This window comes from Gymnoscopelus braueri (assembly GCF_963280865.1).
Source record: "Gymnoscopelus braueri genome assembly, chromosome: 9".
Classification (NCBI taxonomy): Eukaryota; Metazoa; Chordata; class Actinopteri; order Myctophiformes; family Myctophidae; genus Gymnoscopelus; species Gymnoscopelus braueri.
In genome coordinates, this window is record NC_137610.1 from 45973593 (window position 1) to 45999088 (window position 25496).

At 42.3% G+C, this 25496-nt stretch overlaps 1 protein-coding gene across 1 annotated transcript in view; it reads left to right on the plus strand.

Moving 5' to 3' along the window:
• The window catches only part of mical3a (microtubule associated monooxygenase, calponin and LIM domain containing 3a), a 116202-nt gene that overhangs the window by 51147 nt on the left and 39559 nt on the right, over positions 1-25496 (plus strand). Inside the window, exons 12-29 of the mRNA XM_080438744.1 lie at positions 670-699; positions 2844-2991; positions 5790-5986; positions 6691-6809; positions 6927-6998; positions 7264-7422; positions 10071-10181; positions 11482-11565; positions 13273-13383; positions 14263-14322; positions 15290-15406; positions 16458-16556; positions 17228-17344; positions 18228-18332; positions 20388-20495; positions 21538-21724; positions 23493-23578; positions 24941-25055. Coding sequence (XP_080294870.1) covers positions 670-699; positions 2844-2991; positions 5790-5986; positions 6691-6809; positions 6927-6998; positions 7264-7422; positions 10071-10181; positions 11482-11565; positions 13273-13383; positions 14263-14322; positions 15290-15406; positions 16458-16556; positions 17228-17344; positions 18228-18332; positions 20388-20495; positions 21538-21724; positions 23493-23578; positions 24941-25055 — 2025 coding nt within the window. The remainder of the gene's footprint in view (positions 1-669; positions 700-2843; positions 2992-5789; positions 5987-6690; positions 6810-6926; positions 6999-7263; positions 7423-10070; positions 10182-11481; positions 11566-13272; positions 13384-14262; positions 14323-15289; positions 15407-16457; positions 16557-17227; positions 17345-18227; positions 18333-20387; positions 20496-21537; positions 21725-23492; positions 23579-24940; positions 25056-25496) is intronic.

The window sequence follows — 25496 nt, forward strand, 5'->3', positions numbered from 1 at the left end:
TGTAAAAGTGAATGTCATTAAACCTTTAAGGTTTCATCCCATTCATTTAGGACTATCAGTCACCAGTATCAGGGATATGTGTTTTCAACGAGTCTAACATGGACTTTTATGTTGAATGTGCTTATCAAATAAACTATTAACTCATTCACTGCCAGGCTATTTCAAGCTTGTTGATCCATATGCCAAAGGCATTATGGATCAAACGGAGAAAAAAATGTCTCCGTTTACATTTTAACATTGAAGTGGATGGAGCATTAACTTTTTGAAAATCGTTTTCTCCTAGTTCCTTTGAGATTAAAAAGGAAAAAAAATGACCCAAAAAGAAAATTACAAATTAAAAAAAATAATTTAGGTGACGTCAAAAGACGTCATTGGCACTAATGGCACACTGAAAACGGCCGTCAAAAGACGTCATTGGCACTATATGAGTTAAATGAATATCAAATTTCCAAATATTGAATCCAACAACTTACAAACTATCTCGGGGTGGACTGAACACAAAAGTCAGAGTAGACGTGAAAATGACCCAAATGGATTTGGTTACATTGTTACAAATTAATACTGTGGGATTTTTACTGTGTATCCAGTGCTGTAACTTGATGACATTTGTAAGAGTCTGCTGCAGTCATTTATTTTCTTAAATGTAATAATGGACTATTTTTACTCTAGCAAATTACCTGCTTGACAAGCAGATGAAAGGTAACCTGAAGTCCACATTGCATGGTGTTGTTTTTCGAGGGTTCCTAATGTATATTTAACAATTACAAAGTGTATGTACTCATCAATTAATCACTATCTACTACAAGGAATAATAATATTGTATGTATAATGTATGCGGATGGATTGCAGCCTTTGCGTGCACTAACTAATTTATGTTGTGTTCTGGTTAGATTAAAAAAAATAAAAGTTTCTTCTAACCGTTTCAAAACACTTCCTAAGAGCTCTGCATCCTCCCTTAGCTAACCTCTCATTTGCTTTCTCTTAACACATTGGGTGCCAAAACCGTATATATACGGTTTTGCGCATACTAACGTTGAGTGCCAAAACCGTATATATACGGTTTTTGAAAAAAAAAAAAAAAAAATACTTTTTTTTTTTTTTTTTTTTCCTTCACAGCAACAGGAAATATCACTCCTACAAGATTTAGACTCCAATCCACCTCCTGGTTAACTTATGACTTCAAAAACCTGTATCTCGGCTCCTGTGCACTTTTTTTTTTTACAATGTTAATTTAACTTTTTTGAACTGGCTGCAACTATGGAATGGATTTCCGAATGTTTTAAATTTTTTCCCCCCGATTGTACGAGACCTGTATGTGTGTAATGAGGGGATCACCGTGAGGACGGTGATCACTGAAATTTTTTTGTGACTACTTGAAAAAGGTTCAAAATGTTTAAAAAGTCCTGGCACTCAAAGTATAATATTTTAATAAACCTCTGGCACCCAATGTGTTAACTCACATTTATGACAAAGTCTTATATTTGTCTCAGTAAAACATTTACATCTCACAGTTCATTGTTTTTTATCTCTATAGGTTTATTCAAACTGGGACTAACATGGACAAAACATAATAATAAATGAATATACCTGACTGTTCAGTGTGAAAGAAAATCCCAAAGAAAAATATTTTGGGGGAGCGCTCGTTTTGGTTCCCTCAACGTCCTGCATTATGTGCAAGGTCTCACAACAAATGACAAATGTCTTTTTAACCACTTGTCTTGAACCCTCTAGACTTAGTAAACCGGACCGGAGTTGGCTCTGTACTTTTTTAACGTTTGCACCAAATCTTTTCGGCAAAAATAAGCTGATCTACAAGTTCACAACGTGTCTTAATGTGGCGCGTTGTGAACTTGTACATCAGCTATTTTTGACTCATGTTCCCCCCCCAGAATATGGATGCTGCTGGCGTTCAAGCGGTTAAATTACTTACGCCGATGGCGATGCTAAGCAGCCGATGACCTCGCACGCCACGAGTTGGCACGCTGCGGTGGACGGACGCTAAAGTTTATCACATGAACCAAAACAAGCGCTCCCACAGTGTAAATTGCAGCGGTGGGGCGTGTTTTTTTTTTGTGGGTTAGCCTTGGGAATAGCATTCATAACACACATACCTCCTCACTGTAGACAACATTAGCATCTCATGCTGCAGCATAGTGGTCTGGGCTGGCGACAAGGCTACACAGTGTGTAAAAATGAACCCTTATCTCTAAACGTTCACACTTTCATAGTTAACCACTTAAACCCTATTTACTTAAGTTGACTGGGGTCCCCCAGGGCTCTATACTTGGCCCTCTTATTTCCCACCTCCCCCTCTACATCAAATATCTTCGCTAAAAATAGCCGATCTGCAATTTTCACTGATTGTTTTGGCCCCACCATAGGGTCGCTATAGGGTTCAAGTGGTTAAATGGATGAACGAGGTACATTCTTTGGCACTCTCGGGTTAAATTAACACTCTGGGTTTTACTGAGCATATCGTCTCCGTCGTGTGGAAACCTCTTATGTCCAAAACTGTTACTTTTCAGGATTCAAATTCAAAAGAATCAAAAGTAGCCGATCCACAAACTCGAAACGCGTCGCTTCGCGGCACGTTTCGCGGCACGTTTCGCGGCACGTTTCGCGGCACGTTTCGAGTTTGTGGATCTGCTACTTTTGATGCTTTTGTGTGACGCTGTAGAATGATCAAGTAAAGCTTTAATTTACACAATAAAAAAAAAAAAACACACAAAAGTTAGAATATGGAGATATGAGGTTTCTGCCCGACAACAACGATATTTAAAAAAAAAAGACTGGTGAAATGGACCCTCACTGACTGTCTCTCCATGTGGCTCCATCATGTTCAGAGTCCATCGCTCGCTCCAGTAAGCTGCTCAACTGGTGTCAGAGGCAGACGGAGGGCTACAGGAACGTCAACGTGACGGACCTGACCACGTCGTGGAAGAGCGGCCTGGCCCTCTCCGCCCTCATCCACCGATACAGACCCGATCTCATGTGAGTACATTATTTCAAATAGACATTGTGTGTACACTGCTGTTTCTTAAACCGGTGGTCCACGGACCATGAGTGTGGTGGTCCAGCCACCTGTTGATTACAGGTGGTCATAGGGGACTTTTTTTTTAAATGTTTGAAAATATACAGTATACATTGTCGCTGTCAGGTGGAAACCTTGTATGTCCAAGACTGTTACTTTTAAGGAAATGTTCCAATGGATTCAATGTAGTTATTATTTAGTCACAAGCTCTGGTTAATACTTTTCATTGGTTCATTATTTTTAAAACCCACACACTTAACCGCTTTCACTTAAGTAGCAAAAATACCCGATCTACACGCTTGTAGATCGGGTATTTTTGCTACTTTTGTGTGACACTGTATGACGTCACGAAGTAGGGCATTATTAATTTACAAAAAAAGCGTTACAAGCGTTACAAGGGATACAAGGTTTCTGGTGTCACAAATTATGGTATTGCTACTTTTACTTAAGTAATAAATCCGAGTAGTTCCTCTTCCACCAACCTATGCCATTATGGTGTCTCTGGTGAAAGGGGTTAAGAGAGTGCGGTGGAGCGTGGGACGGCTCGCCTGCTGCTTTATGACAGTGTTTGTTGCTTACTGGCCATGTTTATTGTCTTGCTGGGGCCTTGGTCCAGGACACACATACATCACTGTGTCAACGAGCTAACGGCTCCCAGTTTTTAATGGCCCCGCGGGTCCCGCAAGCACGGCTTTTAAACAGGACAGTGACCATAATGCGCCACGCCCTCCCAACACAGCAACACGCTATCTACAGCAACAGCTTCTTCCATGCAGCGTTGGCAGGTTTTTGCGAGAGAAACAAGCAACCAGGTCTATGAAAGCACAATCAGCAGGGAACCCATTTGAGAGAAAGGGGGGGAAATGGGGGCACCACCTCCTTTTTTTGTGTAGAAACAGGAACTTGTTTTGGCTCCGCCCCTTTCTTAGTCCACTTCCTGTCGGGTGCTTCTGTGTTTATTCCTACTAATGACACTATGTGTTGACACTACAACACTATGGTAGTGGTGCTAACAGGTCCTGAGATATGAGCGAAAACGAGCCCAAACGATGTGACTATAGGCCACATGAGCACAACCTATACATTGAAAATAGCTCACTTGAGCTTGTAGATATGCTATTTTCAAAATAATGCAAAAAAAAGAAGAACATGTTTGAGAGCCACTGGTTAACAATAATGAAAACATTTGGAAGCAAGCCCAAAGCCCAAAGGAACACTGCTTCCATGCATATACTGGCTAATGTGGATGGAGGCCCTCTGCAGGAATTTAGCTGCAATTACCATTATCATTTATGTATGCCTGACCTTTTAGCAAGAAAATGAATGCCTTTTTTTTGCGCCCTCTCTCTCTCACACACGCACACACTCACACACAAAAGATTCTTCCAAGGCTGAAGGCTTTCCACTATTACTAATGCATTTATTTTAGTGAGCGGAGAGGGTCCATTACTTTTACTGCAGCGGTCTTTGAATGCTGATGCTTTTTGAATGGGTTTACATGTGAGGTTAAGTTGTATTGATGAGTCCTCCTAGCCAATAGGCATTCACAGACATAATGGCATTTACAGTGTTACCTTTCACCCCTCCCACGTAGCCCACTGTAATGAGGTCATGTGTGTGTGTTAACCACTTTCAACCTGATGTCCCTACTTTGGGCATGTTGTTGTAGTTGAAAAGGTTTCCAAACAATTCAGAAATGTTCCAAAAATGTCAAATGTTTGTTTATTTATTTATTTTACAAGCTTTCTCCAAGCTCACAACGTGTCGAATGTGAGACATCGTGAGCTTGTAGATTTGGTGTAGAGGGACAAAAGGAGCGGACCAAGTATAGAGCCTTGGGGGACTCCCCTGGTCAACAAGCAGCTTCACCAGCTGGTATGGGAGCTGCACAGACAGGGACCATAAGGCTTTGAGAAGGGTGGTGCACACAGCCGAGCGTATCACTGGATGTCAACTGCCCAGTTTGTAGGAGCTGTAGTGTACACCCAGCGCTACCTCAGGAAATCCCTGAGGGTCATCAACGAACCCACACATCCCCATAACAGTCTGTTGAACTCAAAGCTGGCACAAGCAGACTGAAGAACAGTTTCCTCCCCCTGGCTATAAGACCGCTAAATAAGAAAAAACAATGAACATCTTCTGTGGTATTACGGCCTTGTATGCTGATCTGGGTTTTTAAACTGTTTTTAACCTTCTTTTAGACTTATTTGAGATACGTTTAGTATTGTTATTTATGTAACTGTTTATTTTTTGTGTATTATGGACCACCTCAACCCAGGTTTTTCACAGTGCATGTACTTGTACATCCTTGTGACAATAAATCTCTTGAATCTTGAACAAAGAATATTGGGTTTCAGTGGTTAAACTGTTAAGTATGAGTAGGCTCAGCATCTTATCATAATAAGCAAACTAAACGATCATAAGTGTATTACAGTTGTATTAATGTGAAACAACAGAGAACACTGTTGGTTTTGGTTGTTTTGGTCCAAGGACCCTCAGGATTCCTTGGTGGGGTTCTAAATGGACCCTTACAGGTCTGTAACTCTGAGAGTGTACAAATAGAACCCGTAAGGGTCCATTTGGTTCCATTTGTACACTTATAGGGGTGCTTGAAATTAAAAGGTTTGAGAACCACTGCTCTATTTAATTATGTGCTGTACTGGTAAAAGTGTATATTTATAGTTTTTTTTATATCATTCCTAATCCTAACCTCTGCGTCTGGTCTCTCTTCCTCCGTTCCTCCCCCCCTCTCTCTCAGTGACTTTGACTCGTTGGAGGAGAAGAACGTGGAGAGGAACAACCAGCTGGGCTTCGACGTGGCGGAGAAGGAGTTTGGAATCTCTCCCTGCATGACCGGCAAGGAGATGTCCTGTGTGGTGGAGCCGGACAAACTGTCCATGGTCATGTACCTCAGCCAGTTCTACGAGATGTTCAAGGACACGGTGCCCCCTTCAGGTGAGGGAGGGCGGTACACACAATACATTGGATTATTAGCCTAACTAAAAAGCCAGTGTGGTTCTCAACCTTTTCTGAAAATCTCAAAAGCGTTCGCTGTGTTTACATTAAGACCAGGAAAAGCATCTGTCATTTTGGCTATTTAAAAACGAGCTTGTAGATCTGCTATTTTTGTAAAATCATGAACATTTGTGCAAATCTTTGAATTATGTTTTTAAAAGCGAACATTTGTAACTCAAATCTCTGCTTCTGGGGATTCTACAAATGTCTTGTTATCAGTGGTTCTCAAAGTTTTTTATGTCAAGGACCCCCAAAATGATATGGACCCCCCCATCTCAAAATATGAGATGGGGGGGGGGGGGGGGTAAATATTTGAATAAAAAATGTTCGCTTTAAGAAATATTTATATTCAAAGATTTGCAAAAGAAATCACGATAAAAATAAATAGATAGCATATATAAAAGCCTGGTGCCGCACTATAAGCTTGTATATGTGCTAGTTTTGAATAGCCAAAGAAATCTTAAAAATGACACAGATGCGTCCCCGATTTCAATGGGTTAAGTCAATTGTCCTTTTCTTAGGTTGCCACAGATAACCGATGCCAAAGGGCAATTAGTAGTGTGAGATTTATACTTCATAGTGTGCCCTATTATTTTGTATTAATAGTAATAATGGATTAATTGATACGTTTTTCTTTTATTCAGAAAACCACAGCTTGAGTCCTGAGGAGAAGGCGGCACTGATCTCCAGCAGCAAGTCTCCCATCTCCTTCTTCAGCAAGCTGGGCCACAGCATCGCTATCTCTCGCAAACGCAACCCCAAGGTCAGCTTCTGCAAAAAAAAACGGCCTGTGATTGCTACATGTTTTTTTTTTATACTTGTGGGTCGAGGTCAGTCTGGGTGTTAATTTTAAAAATAACTAATTCCTCGTCACCAACAGGACAAAAAGGAGAAGGAAGTCGACGGCTTGGGGAAGAGGAGAAAAACCAGCCAGCCTGGTCATTGTGAAGACGTGAGTAGTGCTGTCGGGGAGTGTGTTTCAGTTCCTCTGTGTGAGTGTGTCGTAGTACATGTAGCTTTTGCTTGCTTAACGTCAAACTTTATTCCAACCGGACTGATGCCTGATTTATATACTTGCGCACAATGTCGCGCACCGGAAATCGCCGATCTCAAGCTCTCGTGAGCTTTATGTCGGCTGTTTTTGGTGCGTGACACCGACATGCAAACTCGGGTTCACAAACGGGTAAAAAAATCTGAATTGCGTCTCTCTCTCACAGGACGAAGTGTCCAGGACGAGCCGCGACGACCGGCCGTCCGTCTCCACCGCCCTGTCGGAAGGTGGACTCTGCCGCAACAACAAGGTCAAGGTCATGGCCACCCAGCTGCTCGCCAAGTTCGAGGAGAACGCGCCGCAGTCGACGGGGCTCAAAAGACAGGTACGGAGAAAGTGTGTCACTGGGTGGAATTTCAACGCGTGCGTCTCATAATTATCTCGGGACGATCGCATGGTTCCAGACTTCCCAGGGTGGCATCTTAAGACCAGTCAGTATTCCTACATAACGGTGCAGATTTCGTAGCGTCTCTTGATGATGGAGGACCTCAAGCCTCATGACAGACCAGAGTCTGTGGGCTACCGTATTAACCCATTAAGACCGGGTACGCATCTGTGCCATTTTTTTGATTTCTTTGGCTTTAGCAGATCTACAAGCTCATAGCGCGGCACCGAGTGCCGTGCTATGAGCTTGTAGATCTGCTATTTTTTTTAAATCGTGAAAATGTGTGCAAAGCTTTGAATATATATATATATATTTTTTATAGCGAACATTTGTTTCTCAAATCTTTGCTTCTGGGGGACCCTGGAATAAAATGTTTTAAGTTTCGGGGGGGAGGGGGGGGCGCACATTTGTAAAATATTTTTTTCCAGGGACCTCCAGAAGCAAAGATTTGAGTTACAAATGTTCGCTTTAAAAATGTATATATTCAAAGACACATTTTCACGATTTTTCAAAAATAGCAGATCTACAAGCTCGTAGCGCGGCACTCGGTGCCGCGCTACGAGCTTGTATATCTGCTACTTTTGAATAGCCAAAGTGTAAAAAATAATGCTTTTTTTCTTAGCTCAAATCTAAAAATGACACAGATGCCTTCCCGGTCTTAACACATTGAATGCCAAAAACGGTCCGGACCGTTTTTGAGGGTCCAAACGAGAAGTGCCGAAAACGGTCCGGACCGTTTTTGACCCAATTCTATTTTTATACATGTGGGCCACGTGGGGCGCTAAAACGAAACTTTGACATCACCCAAGCAGTTTCTGAGAAGAAGAGGCTGGATGTGGCTCCATGTCAAAAATCCTTCCGGTCGGCGTTTTCAATGTTATCTCCTTGATTAAAAGCTTAATATCTCCATTTCTTTTTAATGTGGTGGAAACGAGCCGTTTTCGATCGGCGATCACGCTGCAATGGAGGGTCGCGTTGGAAATATTATTGTTCCAGGCGTTAGTCGGGACCCTCCGCCGTCTCGCACGCACGCTTTGTTTACATGCACTTCCGCGTCAGGGCTTCTCACAGCACGAAATGTATAACGCAAGTGGATGGAAGAAATGCTGGCACTCAACGTATAATATTTTAATAAACCTCTGGCACCCAATGTGTTAATGGCTTAATGAGCAAGAGATCCCAGAATGCTACGGTACTATCGGTCAATGCTGGCCCTGTTTGTGGTGGTCATTGTTCCTGTGGTACAGTAGGCGGTGTGATAATGCTGAGTGGACGTGGTTAAGCGAGGGGGTGGGTGGGTGAGCGAGGGGGGGGGGGGTGTACAGACCAGACCGGGTACCAGCGGAGCTCACGCCGTTGGGAGGGGGGGAGGTGTGTGGGCTCAGGGGGAGAACACTGGAGAGTATTGTTTTTGACACACAAATCTCAACTGTTGTCCTTTTTGGAGAATAATAACTCCTCTAACTGTGCGTTGGAACCACACAGCGTCTAGATAAGATCTCAGACTATACAAAAGACTCTGTTTGGGTGTATATAAAAGAATACTTGGTCTAGAAGACGTGATGGATGGATTACAAGATGTTACGGGAGGTTACAGGATGGCCGGCGATGGTGTGCAACTTTAAGGTTTCACGGTGAAAATCGGCATCATTTCATTTGGAAACCTTGTATGTTCAAAATAATATGTACCGTAGATAATATGTAGATAAGAGGTTTCTGCGCGACAGCAATGATATGTATCCTTGTTTAGCCCTGCTATGGGCAGCTTGGCCTGTTGGATAAAGCCAGGTTGCTGACATCATTTTCAGACGGTACAACAAGTCGATGGGAGTGTGGAGGGACGTTTTAGATTGTCGCTGTGGGCTAGAAACATTGTATCTCCATCTCTTTTCCCTCCCCCCCCCTCCCAATAAATGAATCTCCTATTTTAGACTCAACTTTATTGTCACATCACATTTATTGTCACATTTTATACTTATAAAATAAATATAAAGAAAGTAGCCAATCTACAAGGCCTGGGATTGTAGGAACATTTTAGAAAATTCTCACCTATAATGACATGCCCAAAATAGGGACGTGAAGTTGAAAGTGGTTAAGTGACTAAATAATAACTACATTGGATCCATTGGCACAACACAGGCTCTTTATTCCATTTTCTGAAAAGTATAGCGGTTTTGGACATACAAGGAGTGGATTTGATTTCTTTCCTTCTGTCATACATTTGTGCTCTGCATGTCATGATCATTTCTTTCCCGGTCCAATCATACTCATAATATTATAAATGCATGTGGTTGTCATCTTTCTCTCTGTAATGAATCCTTGCAGCATGTGACCCTGTGCTCACCCACTCCTTTTGGGATTTGAGGTGTTTTTTTCCAACCAGCATGACTCTATTCACTCGTGATTCACTTCCCTCTCTCTCTCTCTGTTTCCATGTCTGTCTCTCTCTCTCTCTCTCTCTCTGTCTTCCATCGTGGATCACATCTGTGACTCACGTCTGTGGATTTCATGCACGCCGCTCCTCTTGTTGCCTCTTATTTGGCCACCTGTCTGTGGTCTTGCACGTCTGACCTGTTTGACCACAAAAGGGGGAGTCCCTGCCCAATCTGGACCGCCTCCTGACTCCCTCCCCGCCCCCCCCTGCCCGCTTGAAAGAGCCAGTTCGTCTGGCCCTGGCCCCTGTCCCAGCCTGGAGAAAGGTAAAAGGAGTGGACACCCCCCCCTGTCTCCCCTTAGGGACTAGGTTACTAACCCCTCAATCTGGGAACCTATTTGGGTGCTTCTGTGTTTATTCCTACTAACAACAACACTACATGTTTAGGTCAGTGGTGCTGACAGATTCTGCCGTTAGCAGAATCTGTCTTTAGAGATTACTAACCCCTAGACCATGGGTTCCCAAACTTTTCAGTCCGCGACCCCAAAATAATGTGGCCATTGACTCGCGACCCCACCTAACCGTGGAGGTAATTTATGCACATAAACTTGCACGTTCGGTGCGCATTTGTAATGTATTTTAGTATGACTTTTGACCACGGTAGGCCTACTACTTGTGCTGTTAATAATCTTGTGAATATATTATATTCAATCAATCACATTTACAGTACCTAATGAGATGGGTAAAATGTACTATTTGCAATAATTTTTAGATTGAAATACATAATGTTTTTAGTTCTTTTATTTTTTTTACACAAAATAATTTCGCGACCCCACCGTCAGTGTCCCGCAACCCCAAGTGGGGTCGCGACCCCAACTTTGGGAACCCCTGCCCTAGACTGTCCCCTGAACCAATAATAGTTATACCCCATAGAGCAGTGTTTCTCAAACGCTTTGGAGTCACAGACTCTTTAAGTGTCGAATATGGGGGGAAATATGGCTGTAAACACTAGCGGAGGCATCTCATGGAAATGTAAACCTGACCTGATTGGAAATGTAATCCTGATCGGGATGGAATTTCCGAAAAAAGGGCCAGGATCAGCACCAAAGGCGTGATAAACCCACTGAACATCTGTAGTACCAGAAGTGTGTGTGTGTGTGCGTGTGCGTGCACACAGTATTTGTAGGGCAGTGTTGTGTACTGTCCGCTTATCTGTTTCCTCAGGTGCAATAATTCGGCTAATTAAGCAGTGCCACGGGCTAAATATGAAAATAAACCATAACATAGTTGTTGCTCCACGGACCGCGGTTTGAGAATCATTGCCAGTAGATGTCTGTTGTGGTTTATATGGGTTAAATATGCCTTGTAGTCCTGGTGTGCAAATAGCTCCATGTTCTAACCTCCTGACCAGCAAAGTGTGTGTTTCTCTATACAGTAGTTGCATCTGGCTGTTAAGCTGTTGTGTTTTTGAAATGAGCGTGTAACGACACTTTGGTCTCTCCTCATTGGTTGTCCTGTCCTGTCCTGTCTGGTCTCTCCTGATTGGTTGTCCTCTCCCGTCCCGTCCTGTCTGGTCTCTCCTGATTGGTTGTCCTCTCCTCCCGTCCAATCCCGTCCTGTCTCAGCGTCGCACCCAGCAGCAGGAACAGCTCAGTATTCGCTATAAAGAGAAGCTCAAGTTTCAGACGCTGCCCAGCAGAGGGGAGCAGGTACTGTAGCATAGTACACTGTGTCCAGTAGTGTTGTCTTCCCTCTGTTTTTAGAGCCAGGTTAAGTCCTCCCGCATGTGCTCCTACATTATCTGAATATGGAACTATGCTCAACACTTCCTATTAACCACTTAAACCCCTGTAGGACTTACTGTTACAACAGTACTTTGACCACTTTTTCCGCCTACACCAAATCAGCTAATGTTGGCTGATGTTCCATCTAGAAGCTCACAACGCTTCGCAAGCTTGTAGATTGGCTATTTCCGGCACACAGCTGAGAATAAATCAGACATTACGATGCCATCACGACCCGCCAAAATACATTTTTGTCGACTAAATCAAACTGTAGATTTAGTTGACTAATATCTTGTAATATTTAGTCAAGTAAAACTAAAACATTTCAGATGACTAAAATGTGACTAAAACGACACTGTACTGTACATTTTGCTATCAAAATCAACACTGCTTTAGACCAGTTAATCATCCCTAAGTCATACCGTGTTTTATGTTGACCTGTCGTAACTGCTTCTTAGTTGTACTCTGTTCTCATAGTAAAACGAGAGATGAAAATATTACAGCGTTTCTTTGTACTTCCCGTAGTTCCCACTGGCCCGTTTTTAAATGTTATGACATTGTTATTACTGTACTAGTGGCTTATTTTTCTTTTTGGAAATGTCTGTCTGACCGCTGGAACCTTGGTACTCCCAAGTGGTTTATTTTGGTCATGGTTCCGTGTGTGTGTGTGTGTGTGTGTGTGTGTGTGTGTGTGTGGCATTGTTAACCTGAGTGTGAGCTCAGTAAACCTAATCCAGGTTGGCGTGACTTTACAAATACTCATTATATGATTCTACATTAACCACTTAATCCTATATTTGACCGAATTCCCCCAGAGCTCTATACTAGGTTTTTGCTCTACACAAATATCTTCCGCAAAAATAGCCGATCTACAAGCTTTGTGAGCTTGTACATGGGGCTAGTTTTGCGAACTTCAAGAGCTTGTAGATCCGACTAGTCAAGGCTATTTTTGCCCCGGAATAGCGACGCTGGGGTTCATGTGGTTGGTGAACCCACTCGATTGGTTTATTGACAGAAATGACTTCTGTTTGTTTGTTTGTTTGTGGTCAATCTAAGTGACCATTCTAGGGAAGTCACGTTTCCTCTCAACTCTCCAAGCTTGTGAGACTTAGATTTAGTTTATTTACTGTATTTTTTGGTAGTTGACTTTCCAACATGCATATCATGTAGAATCCTTCCTCCACTGAGTTGTAGGCTGTCGAATAATAGAATAATCATATTTAAACTTTTTTATATTTTGTATATAATATATCAACAAATCGAACCATTAAGCCCTATTTCATACTTTGTCGGGCAACAATGTTGTGTGAAAATAGCACATCTACAAGCTTGTAGATCAGCTATTTTCACTATTTGTGAACGTTTTTGACATTTCTTTTTCATTTTTGCCTATCAACAAAAGGACCACCTCTCCCATTTTCAGGCTATCCTAATATAATTGGTCCTCACTAATGCTCATTGCACATTATCTTATTAAATTATTGATTATCTTTGATCAATTGTATCAATTATTTTGACTGTTGCACCCGCAATGAGTTGGTTCATCATCATCATCATCTTTATCATCATCATTATCATCATCGTTATGATTGTCATCTTTCCTCATCCTATTATTTCTTCATCTTCCTCAAGGCCAGGAGCGGTGCAGACCCACCGCCCACCTCAGTGTCTCGGAGCTGTCCAAAGAAAACCATTCTGCTTCCTTCTTCTTGTTCCACTTCCTCACTCTCTCTTCACTCGCAGGTGACACACAGTCTGTCTGTCTGTCCGTCCCTCTGTCTCTGCCACCTTCCCATAGCATACCTCTCTGAGTGACCCCCCCCCCCTGTTTAGTTTTTGTTGAAATAGCAGAGGCTAACCTGTAGTGAACAACGTCAAACCTCCACCCACCCCTCCCCTAGGTTAACATGCATCATGTCAATGCAGAGTAATGAACATTTTAAAACGTTGTGTAGATGCATAGTTTCCAGTGGGTGAGTACTAGTGCATGTCAATGAGAGCGGTTGCATGTTTACTTGCTGAATCGTGTAGGTGTTTTGAGTATGTTAGAATCAGGTGTAGGCTAGGCTCAGGGCGGGGCGTCTCGTGTGTAGGTGTCTTGTGTCTGGTAGAAGCAGGTCGTTGCTGTCAGATGAAAACCTCATGCTGTAAGTCCAAAACTGTTACTTTTCAGGATAGCTGAAATGGCAAAAATAGCTGATCTTGATATTTTGGAGTTCAAAATGTTTTGAGCTTGTACATTTGCTATTTTTGCAGCATTAACTAATAATTCACGAGGGAAAAAAACTCAGTAAACCTATCAGTATCTCCTAAATTTGGAGATACTTTGGTTTCTGCCCGACAGCAATGTGTAGGCTAGGCTCAGGGCAGGGTGTCTCGTGTGTAGGTGTTTTGAGTCTGTTAGTTGCAGGTGTAGGCTAGGCTCAGGGGATCTCGGCTAGTGTCAGTTTATGCAGCACAGTGGCAAATTATTATGGTACGTACTGTAGATGACAGTCAACCACGATCCGTAAATGGGTGTCTTTTCTCGAAAGGTCGTCTTTTTCCCTTGACGCTGACCAATGTGGGCATTCTGTGTGTGTGTGTGTGTGTGTGTGTGTACTTGTTTCTGCCTTCAAGCAGTCTGATAACAGTCCAGAGGAAGAGCACCCAGAAAGCAGCCGGCTCCCTCTGACAGACGGGGTAGAGTAAAGATAGACGCATGGATCTGTTTTTCAACTCGATACTCTTTAATTCCCACTAGGCCTGACCTCGAATAGTCGACTAATTAGTCGCGGGGGGTCCGAGTCAACTGCGTGTCTCTTAGTCGAATTATTAAAAAAATAAATTAAAAAAACGTTTCCCCCCTTTTTTTTTTAATTAAATTATTCGACTGAGAGATTGGCCTAGTTTTTTTTATATTAATTAACTAATAGTAAGCCAAAAATAGGATATACATCATGATTTATTGGGAGAAACCAATAGTATATGTTAAATCAGACACTAAGCACCCCTACAGCCCAAATGTAATGTTCCTCTATTGCATAACATATTTTTAGCATGATTTGACTGAGATTGGCAGTCGAATCGGACTGATTCGACTGCCAATCTCAGTCGAATCATTTTTTTGGGGGTGTGTCCTTAGTCGACTGCCAGTCGACTATTGGCAATTAGTCACCAATCAGATTCGACTATACAAATCCTTAGTCGGGGACAGGCCTGACTCCCACTTTGATGTGTGATCCGAGCAGCTTTCTTTGAACTGACTTCTGCGGAATAAAGTCACCCGAAACCGAGGCTTTTCCCATTTGAACTGAGGCTTTTTAGCTTACCTTATTTTTTGGCTTCATTAAATAATCGAGTAGCATGTTTTTTGTTTGATAATTCTGTTAAAATATAATATATTAAACATGTATCAAGGAATTCATGGGAATTAATTGCTTTTTTGTATTGACTAAATGGATTATTCATGTAAGCCCTATTTTATACTATACAACGGTGTCTTGTAGATCTTGTAGATCTGCTATTTTTGCTATTTTGACAATCGGTTATTATTAAAATTGTTAATTAATCGATTACTTCGATTAATTACTGTACCCCTAGTCTGAATAACTAGCTCTACAGTTGCTGCTTTCTCGGCCATACAATAAAAGAACAGTGTCCTCTGCAGGAGGAGTGGAGGCCCCTGTACCTACAGGACCCGGGGTCCATTCACATCCCTAGCATACAGGAGAGGGCCGATCGCTTAATCTCTAGGTTCAAAGGCAAACCCGACAAGCCACCCAAGGTGAACACCACCACCATGCATGGTCTTGTTGTGGAGAGACATGGTTTCCTGGAGTGCTTTTGAGATGCAAGCATCATAGAGTGATTTGTCTAAAGGAATGCATTTTGCAGTGGATTTGATTGCTGTACTGTAGAGTATTGATGTTCGTCGCCTGGCTGTACTCACACCTACACATTAAATTCCGGAATGTCGTACTGTAATAAATCAGTGGTTCTCACACTTTTTCATGTCAAGGACCCCCAAAATGTATTTGGCCACGGACCCCCACCTCAAAAATATTGTTCCAGGAACCCCCCAGAAGCAAAGATTTGAGTTAAAAAATGTTTGCTTTAAAAATATATATATTCAAAGATGTGCACCCATTTTCAAGATTTTTAAAAAATGGCAGATCTACAAGCTCATAACACTCGGTGCCACGCTATGAGCTTGTATATCTGCTATTTTTGAATAGCTAATGTGTAAATAATAGTTAAAGTGGTTAAAAGGATTGTGACTACTTTATTAACTACTACTTACCCCCTGGTACCCTCCCAAGGACCCCTAGGGGTCCCCGGACCCCACTTTGAGAACCAATGGTTTAAATCTTTCAATTATACAAAAGTTATTTTTCATGTACATTTTCACCGGCAACTATTCCACATGAATATGTTTTTTGACAACTTTTTTTCTAAACACTATTTGTGCGTCTGTCTCCGACACTCACCCCAAAATGACCCCAAAAAGTGCTTTGGAACCGGAAATATTTTATGCGGGCATAATATTCTCTCTCTCTCTCTCTCTCTCTCAGGCCAATGCTTTTATTTGTTTTGGGGGCGACGCTAGTTTAGTTTCGAACAGACTTCTGGGAATCGCAGTTCAAACAGATGCTGAAATGACCACGTAGCTATGGGATGCGTCGCCAAAAAGACTAAAAAAATGAAAGTTACAGTACACAGTATGACTTTAACTCTGAAAGTGTACGAACAATTGCTTGTGTGTAGGCTGTTGGCCTATATGAAAAACCTCTCAGGTTTAATTATTTCCTTTTTTCTCTCTCTCCATCACCCTGGAGCCTAAGAGAAAGCCCTCGCGGTTCTTTATAGAGCAATGGTACTTGTCCCGGGGCTTGAACGCCTCCTCGCCCCTCTCATCCCCAGATTCTCCGAGAAAGGTTAGGGTGCCTGGTGTGGAACTAACTCTGTTATCATTAACACATCATCATCCTTTGATTTTTGACCCTGTCAGAGTATTTATTTAAGTAAGTTAAATGGAATTTCACTTTAAAAAAAATATTGGGTCATTTTATCGTCTACTCAGGCTTTTGTGAGCACCCCAGACAGCTTTTAAGTTGCTTGATTCAGTATTTAGATGATTGATATTCATTTTATCAGACACGCCCCCTTCCTATACAAACCCATTGTAACCTCTAACTACATTTTTTGATCATCAAAAACACCCGTCCTTGGTTCTGGTGACTCATACTGCCCTCCTAATACGTGAGGGGGCTGTGTTTTTTCCATTACTTTTTCATTTATTTTGTATCAATTTTTTTTTCATTTTCCCAAATAATATTAAAAATAAATGAAACATTTTGCCCAAATCAGGGTTAATCAGGGTGGCATTAGTGCTAGAGTGCATACAATTGCATCTTAACAGCTGAAACAACTAAAAGGCATCAGAAATACGCCCACTGCACGACCGTTGTCTAACCTTTTCCAGAGTGGTTTGTGGCAGCACGGTTTCATATGGAACTATTAAGAAGACTACAGAGCATGTCTTTGTCTCGCCTTTGACTCAAAGTCCTCTGTGATCTCATTCTCATCATGATGCGTTTCTCTGCAGGAGCCTGCCGAGAGGCCGCTACGGTCTGATGATCAATCAGCCTGCCATGTGCTTAGCATTCAGCAAAGGGCTGAGCAGCTCGCTTCTCATTTCCAAGGCAAGCCGGTCCGACCGCAGGTGAACCATCCCAGCCTCAGCTTCATCCCACAGACAGGGGGGGACGGGGGGGGGAGTAATTCAGAAAATATCAAATCGTTGATGTCGGGGCAGAAACCTCGTATCTCCACGTTTAAACTTTTAATGTTTTTTTGTGCCCTACTTCATAATATAAGAGGGTCATACAAAAGTAGTGAAAATAGCCGGTCTACAAGCTCACAACGTGTTGCGTTGCGACGCGTTGTGATCTTGTAGACCGTGTTAATTTTGACAGCAAATTCTGATTCAGTCATAGTCTTAAGGCCTTTGCAGACAGGGTGCGATTAGTCAATCAGTTTTTACCGCATGCGAAAATACGCACAAATCGAACTGGGTTAGATTGGAAAAAAAACGCATCGCATCGCCGCATGGTAAATTCGGAGCCGGTGTGCATGAGGTCATTGAGAACCATGTGTTCATTTAAAAAATGATATTGTCCGTTTTTTCCGTGCGTAAAATCGCACCCTGTCTGCAAAGGCCTTTAGTCTTAGCCTTAACACACCATTCAGTTTTAGTCCTATTTTAGTCATCTGAAATTGTTTAGTCTTAGTCGACTAAATATCGAAATCTTAGTCTCTTAGTCTTAGTCAACAAAATTAACACTGCTTGTAGATCGTCTGTTTGCGCTATTTTTAAATGGTTTTAAAATAATAATAAAAAAGGGAACGGTATTGGACGTACACGGTTTCCACCCGTCAGCAACAAAATACTAGTAATATTACATCATTCATTTGGCACTTTAGTACTTAGTTGCTACCACCACCACCACCAAACCACCAACCAACCTTCTTATCTGCTGCCAATGATCCGTTTTCCACAGTAATGACTCTGACTCTAACCTTCTCTGATCTTGTTTCCCCTGGAGCCTAAGAAAAAACCCTCACGCTTCCTTATGGAGCAGTGGCACCTGCCCCCCCGCGCACAGAGCCCCCCCGAGTCCCCTCTCTCCTCCCCCGACACTTTCAGACAGGTAGACGTTTTCTGCACAAAGGCATGGAAAATGTTGTCTAACTAACGGCTCACAGACCTGCATGTTTATCCCTCGTCGGGACATTTCCCACAGGGATAGTTTTTTTTTGGACGATCTTGATTGTTTTAACCACTTAAAGGAAAATTACATTTTGGTAGAGGTTTGGGTTGTGTGGTTAAACCTGCTGTGATGTAAATGCTCTGAGTTAATCATCTCTTTAACACGTGGAACGGCAATGAGTGTTTTTATTTTATTTTTTTATTCCTGACAAAGAATCCAGGCGTGATCGAACATGCAAGAAACAGTGGGAGAGTGCAGTAGCAGTAGCTCCTTATTGTTTGCGTTATATGCGTTGCAATTTAACCAGAGAATTTGTGGCAGTTGTTTTTCCTCTTAACGGTAGTCCGTCTGGGAAAAAAAACTAAAACAAACAGCATTTGTAAATCGCGCATCGGTGAATAGTTTTTATGGCAGCTTTGTGGTTTATGTAACCTCAATTCTCTCTACATAGGATGAAACAATCATGGAAGAAAAATGCATGTACAAACATCCCGTACACTGCTCTTGCGCGCTGCTCAATTTTATTCAAGTATTGACATGACGTTTCGGTGACAACGTAATGTCAATGCTTGAATAAAACTGATGCTGCTGATTAGCAAGAGCAGTGTACAGGATTTTTTTCCCCTGAATTTTTCTTCATGATTGTGTCATTTGTCACTGTCCCAACGCACCTGCATCTGTGCAAAGTGGATTTTCTTGCAAAGATTCTCTGAATAGAATACATGTTAGGTTTTTATCAAAAATAGATCACAAGATCGAAATATCTAATCTTCTTGGCTCATGTAGGTCTCATGTGCTGCACACCCACACTGGTTCATTTGGAGTATGAATGAATGTGAATAATTTTGTGTCTCTGTTTTAATAGACCAGCAGCAGGTCATGTTAGGAATATTAGCGTCACTGTGCGTGCATGTGTAAATGTGTGACATATCACTGTGTGTGCATGAATGCAGCGCATGAGTGTGCACAGCATGTGCGTAGTAAGGGATACACAGCTGTTGTCTCTCGGTGAAAGCAATGACATATCCCAGGCTTGTTGTGATCCTCTTTAATGTCCTAAATCCCTCTAGCCTTCACAGTTTTTTTTGTGTAGCCTACTAAACGCACTGAGCGGATGTGGATTTTCTTTCCGAAGAGTAATTTCGTGAGCTTTGGAGTTATGTGTAATGAGCCAACGATTTGGTTTGCAAACATTTCTAATGCTGTCAACAGCCACCCGGTTGGTAGGAGCTCTTCTGACAGAGTATTTGCACGCTTGAGCAACCAAACATTCAAACAATTAAAAAAAAAAAGTTTAGTTTAGTTTCCTCTCATGTATTCACCATACTGTACCACGTGAGTGCCTAGCTAGCTAGCTAACTAGCGTACCACAACCACCCACCATGTCTGTCCTCTGTCCTCCTCTATCTCATTAGTGACATTTCCCAGTTTTTCAGTCCTGATGAATTTCTTTCATTTATTTTAACCCATTCAATCCAGGAATGCATCTCTGTCATTTTAGATTTCTTTGGCTATTCAAAAATAGCAGATATACAAGCTCATAGTGCGGCAGGCTATGAGCTTGTAGATCTGCTATTTTTGAAAAAATCATCATTTTCGCAAATATTTGAATTTAGATTTTTTTAAGCTGACATTTGTAACTCAAATCTTTGCTTCTGGGGGTCCCTGGAACTAAATATTTGACAAATGTTCGCTTAAAAATATATATATTCCAAAATGTTCACAAATGTTCACAATTTTTCAAAAATAGCAGATCTACAAGCTCATAGCGCGGCACTCGGTGCCGCGCTATGAGCTTGTATATCTGCTATTTTATTTTTTAATAGCCAAATAAATCTAAAATGACAGATGCGTTCTCGCATTGAATGGGTTAATGTCTCTTCAACCACCTGTACATTTTTTAAATGACTCATTGTACTTCCTTTCTCTGTCCAAATGTCTTTGTTCTCTGTCCATCAACCTCCTGTCTGGTATCTCTACATGCCGATGGTATAGCGCTATGTAAAGATGTACACAGGCGGAGTTAGCTCGTTGGCTGAGCAGATAGCCAATCAGCTTCAGGCTCAGGAAGAACCCAAGCCCCTGCTTGACAAAAAGGAATTGGTAAGAGAGCCAAGGCTGGTTGTGTTCTGCGCTTCAGTAGAACGGCATGTGGTTGCAAATCGTGGCGTGATTCTAGTTAGAGAGACTTTGTTTTGTCGCAGCAGTGCATAGTCACTCAGTAAGTGGCGGTGAGCTTCCTTCCCCCATAAGTTGCCTAATAATAATAATAACATCTCCCTGTAGTTGTAGAGAATTGTGTCTTCCCACAAGGACTAACTCATTTAGTTCATTGCATGAAGATACATTGTGTCAGAGAATGTATGTGACCTCATTCAACCATTATAGTCTTCTAATTTCGTTTTTTTTCCTAACGCTGCTTGCAGATGGAAAACAAATGACAAATAAAGCAATCTTGAATCTCTATGTATGATTTATTGGTACAGCGTTTTTCTCAGGTTTGTCTGCTCTGAGCAAAATAGAATAAATGAGATCCATTTCCTGATGCCGTAGCTGCAGATGGAAGTTACCTTCTGCCCCTCTTATTTCCTTTGCATCTCTTTTTCCTCTTTCTCTCCTGTCCTTGTCTCTTAAAGCAGTGGTTTTCAACCTTTTTCATGCCAAGGACCCCTAAATTGATATATATTTGGCCGCGGATCCCCATCTGAAAATGTTATGTGCCAGGGACCCCCAGAAGCAAAGATTTGAGTAAAAAAAAAATCCCTTTAAAAAGATATATATTCATAGATTTGCACACATTTTCAAGATTTTTCAAAAATAGCAGATCTACAAGCTCATTGCGCGGCGCTCGGTGCCGCACTATGAGCTTGTATATCTGCTATTTTTTAATAGCCAACGCTAAGTGGTTAAAACGGTTGTGTTAACTAATTTTGCTGGGGACCCCCCTGGTACCCCCCTAAGGACCACTGGTGGTCCCCGAACCACTGGTTGAGAACCACTCTCTTAAGACTAAGTTATAGCCATCGTACAATGTCACTTGCCGTCAGCAAGCTTGAGGATTGCGAGCATGTCGGCAAGTGACGCGTAGTACCGCGGCGTATACTGTACGTTTGTCGTTCTGACTGTGAATGTTTCCCCTCCACAGGGCTCTCTGAGGAAGGAGTTCCCCGTCAACATCGGCGGCAGCGACGTCTGTTTCTTCTGCCGGAAGCGCGTTTACGTCATGGAGCGGCTGAGCGCCGAGGGAAAGTTCTTCCACCGAAGCTGCTTCAAGTGTGACTACTGTAACACGACACTACGGCTGTCTTCCTACGCCTTCGACGTGGAGGACGGTACGGAGCAGAATTGATCGCCAAATTAACGTACTAATCCACCCATCCATTTGTTGAGAGTACTGTAGCTTAAACTTTAAGCTACTCTCAACAAATGTTTCCTTTTTAAGCCTTAACCCATTAAGGCCGGGAAAGCATATGTGCCATTTTAGATTTATTCTCATCTACAAGTTCATAGCGTGTCACAACACGCTATGAACTTGTAGATCTGCTTTTTTTTTTTTTTTGTGAAATTTTGTGCAAATCTTTCAATATATATATATTTTTAAATTGAACATTTTCAAATAAAATCTTTGCTTCTGGGGGTCCCTGGAACAAAATATTTTCAGATGGTGGTCCGCGGCCACATACATATAATTTTGGGGGTCCTTGACATGAAGGAAAACTGTTAATGGTTTAGAAGACATTTGTAGAATCAGCCTCAGGTCTTAATGGGTTAAAGGATTGTCGCTCTAAAAGCTTTGTAAATAATTATTAGACGAGGATAAAGTGTGGTAATATTTACAATGTAGACTATTGTGGCGTTCTAATAATGCATACATCTGCTATTCCAGTGGGCTGCATTGAGCATTACATTTTCTTTAGATTCATTCATTTCTTATGAAGATTTTGTGCGTCTGTGATGCTTGTCACAATAGTACAGGCACTCATGATTGTGTTAAAACAATGTCTTAAGTATGCAGAACTGTTATACGGTACAAGGCATAAGATTATCTGATGTGGCATCATCATTATGCCTTGGCAAGCTGTCTCCGGGAGTCCAGTTGAAGTCTCGTGATTGAATCTTATTATTTTTTTCTCCGCGCCTCTCTGGGAAGTGTCCATTGTCCTGGTAGACAAGGCAGCAGATTGTTCACAGGGACAGAGTTGTCTGTTTCTCATAGACCCAGAAGAACGTGGGTCTAAAAGCCCACTGGGGCAGAGCTTGGCTCCGTTGCGGAGTGCCCATGGAGGCCTAGTGACTCAGGCAGGGAGCAAGGGGAACAATAAACTCACTGCGTTTATTTTACACAACACATGCTGTATCCTATGCAAATTGGATCGTGGAGGTGATAATAGCAGGCTGTGTACTGTACACATACTTTGACTGTTTGCATTCGCTTTGTCAGCAAACTGACTTGCAGTGGTGGAAAAAGTACTCAAATGTTTTACTTAAAGTAAAAGTATCAATACTGCAATGTAGAAGTACTCTGTTACGAGTCCGGTATAAAAAAATTACTTGAGTAAAAGTACAAAAGTATTGGTATCAAAATGTACTTAAAGTACCAAAAGTACTAAAATGTTTGAAAATAGCAGATCTACAAGCTCACAACGCGTCGATGCGACGCGTTGTGAGCTTGTAAATCGGCTATTTTCAAATAGCCTATGCATAAAATAGGGCTAAAGTGGTTAATGTATGTTTTATAATGTAATCATTTATATCTGCAACTAATGTAGTAACTGAAGTTTTCAAATAATTGTAGTGGAGTAAAAGTACAATATTTGCCTCTGAGATGTAGTGGAGTAGAAGTAAAAGTACTGACAATTGGAAATACAAATCCACTTAATCCAGTAAAGTAAAAATACCAAAAAAATGTACTAAAGTACAGTACTTGAGTAAATGTACTTAGTTACTTCACACCACTGCGCGCATTTACACAACGCATATCCTATGCAAATTGGACGGTGAGGTGATAACAGCAGGCTGTTTACTGTACATACTTTGACTGTTTGCATTCACTTTGTCAGCACACTGACTTGTCTCTTTTTCCCCCTTTTTTCTCTTTAGGGAAGTTTTACTGTAAACCCCACTACTGTTACCGTTCATCCAACCAGGCACAGAGGAAGAGGCCAGCTCCAGTCAACAGCGCTAAGGTATCATCAAGCCTGAATTAGCCTGATTTTGTACTGAAAACAAGCTCACTGAGCTTATAGATCAGGGGTGGGTAACTTTGGTGATGTAGAGGGCCGCTATATTTCCACACTCACTCCAGAGGGCCACGTTGCATAATCTCTGCTGTCCGGCAGCAACCAGCTAACTCCAAAATGTTCATTTTTCAGGAAATGACAAAAACTAAAAAAAAGTGGAGTTAGGAGGTTTTGTTCATCATTGAGAAGAACAGCTGAATGGACCTCCAAGCTCACAATGAGGTTGGAGGTCAAAATGGGTGGAGCCTGGATTCAGCTAAACCAGCCTAACTCCACCCCCCTTTGGTGGACTTAGCTGGTTTAGCAGAAAGTTTGAGGATCCAATGGAGTTAGCTGCTTTTGTCAGAAGCACTTTTTAATACTTCATTGGTTCAATATTTTTGTTATCAACACACAGACGTAAAGGGTGTTCAATGGCCCTGATTTATGGAAAAAAATGCAAAAGCGGAAAAATGGAGTTAGCTGGTCTCTGCTGGACAGCAACAATATACTGTCTCCGTATTTTAACTTTTTTGGCCATTCTATGTCACGCAAAAATAGCAGCTCTACAAGCGCAATGCGTTGTGAGCTTGTTGATTAAACTATTGTCTGTGAAGAGATTTGGTGTAGAGGGAATAAAGGAGGGGGCCCAAGGATATACCTCTGGGGAACCTTGCTGGTCAATGAACTATATAGGATTTAAGTGGTTCAGTTTTTGGAGAATAACAAAATGTTGGGATTTATCTTCAACGTCAGATGCTTAACTCTTTAACAGCCAGAATAATAGTGTAATAGTGTCACGTCACTGCCAGCGAAAACTAGTGTTTTTTTACCTACCTTTGAAAAATCATGGAATATTTTCTGTGATCGCATGTCCTCACAGCGATCGCCTCATTACACGCACAGGGGTCTCGAACATGTCTTTTATCTGCTCGCGGTAATCCGTTGCGTAGCTGTGGCCAGTTGAATGTGCCTTGTTTTTGCCGTAAAGCAAGAGGAACGGAGAGAAAGCCATTTTCCCACAGGAAGTAAACAAGCTTTTATTATTTTTTAATTACGTCAATTCCGGGTCTGTCGTCATTTGGCAGTGAAAGCATCATTCATAGGGTAGCAAAGAGGGGTAGCGAGTTAGCGAGAGGAAACCCCAAACTCGCCAAACTCGTGTTTGGCACTGTGTTTGGCACTGTGTTTGGCACTGTGTTTGGCACTGTGGACCAAGTGCCAACTGACGAGTTTACTCATCCTTGGCAGTCAAACAGTTAAGAGTCCTATAACCATAGGGTGTTTGTTAACAGCAGTTAATGTTGGTCATGTGTTCGGCACTTGCAGGTGAACCAGGCAGCCCAGCCGGCATCATCAGTGACGGTGGACGCCCCCGGAAGGGCGGGGACGACGACGACGGCGTCCGCCGGGGCCCCCTCCGCCGCCGAGCGCCGGCCCTCAGGTAGCTCCCCGCTTTCCTCTCTTGCCGCGGCGGCGGTGGCGGCTATACCCCGCCGCGTGGGACTCCCCACGCTGCGTCCCCTCCGCCGCACGCTCTCCTGGACCTGCCGCCAGATGGCAGACTATCCCCTAAACGCTCCCTTCGTGTGTACCTACTGCATCTATCTCTTCTGCTGCGTCACCGTCAATGTCCTGCTCAACCTCTTCTAGCATGACGTCCCTCTCTCTCTCTCTCTCTCTCTCTCTCCCCCCTCCTTAGGAGCTTTTTGGCGGTCATTGCGCTCATTGCGCTTCAAGCTGAAATAGTTAAACTTTTGGAGAGGAGGAGCCGCCCTCATCAATGTCCCCTTTGATCCCAGTGTCTGATGACACGACGTTTGAGCACAGCAACGGTTTAAAAGGATCTATGGCTAATAAGCCAAGTATGCCTTAATGCATTATT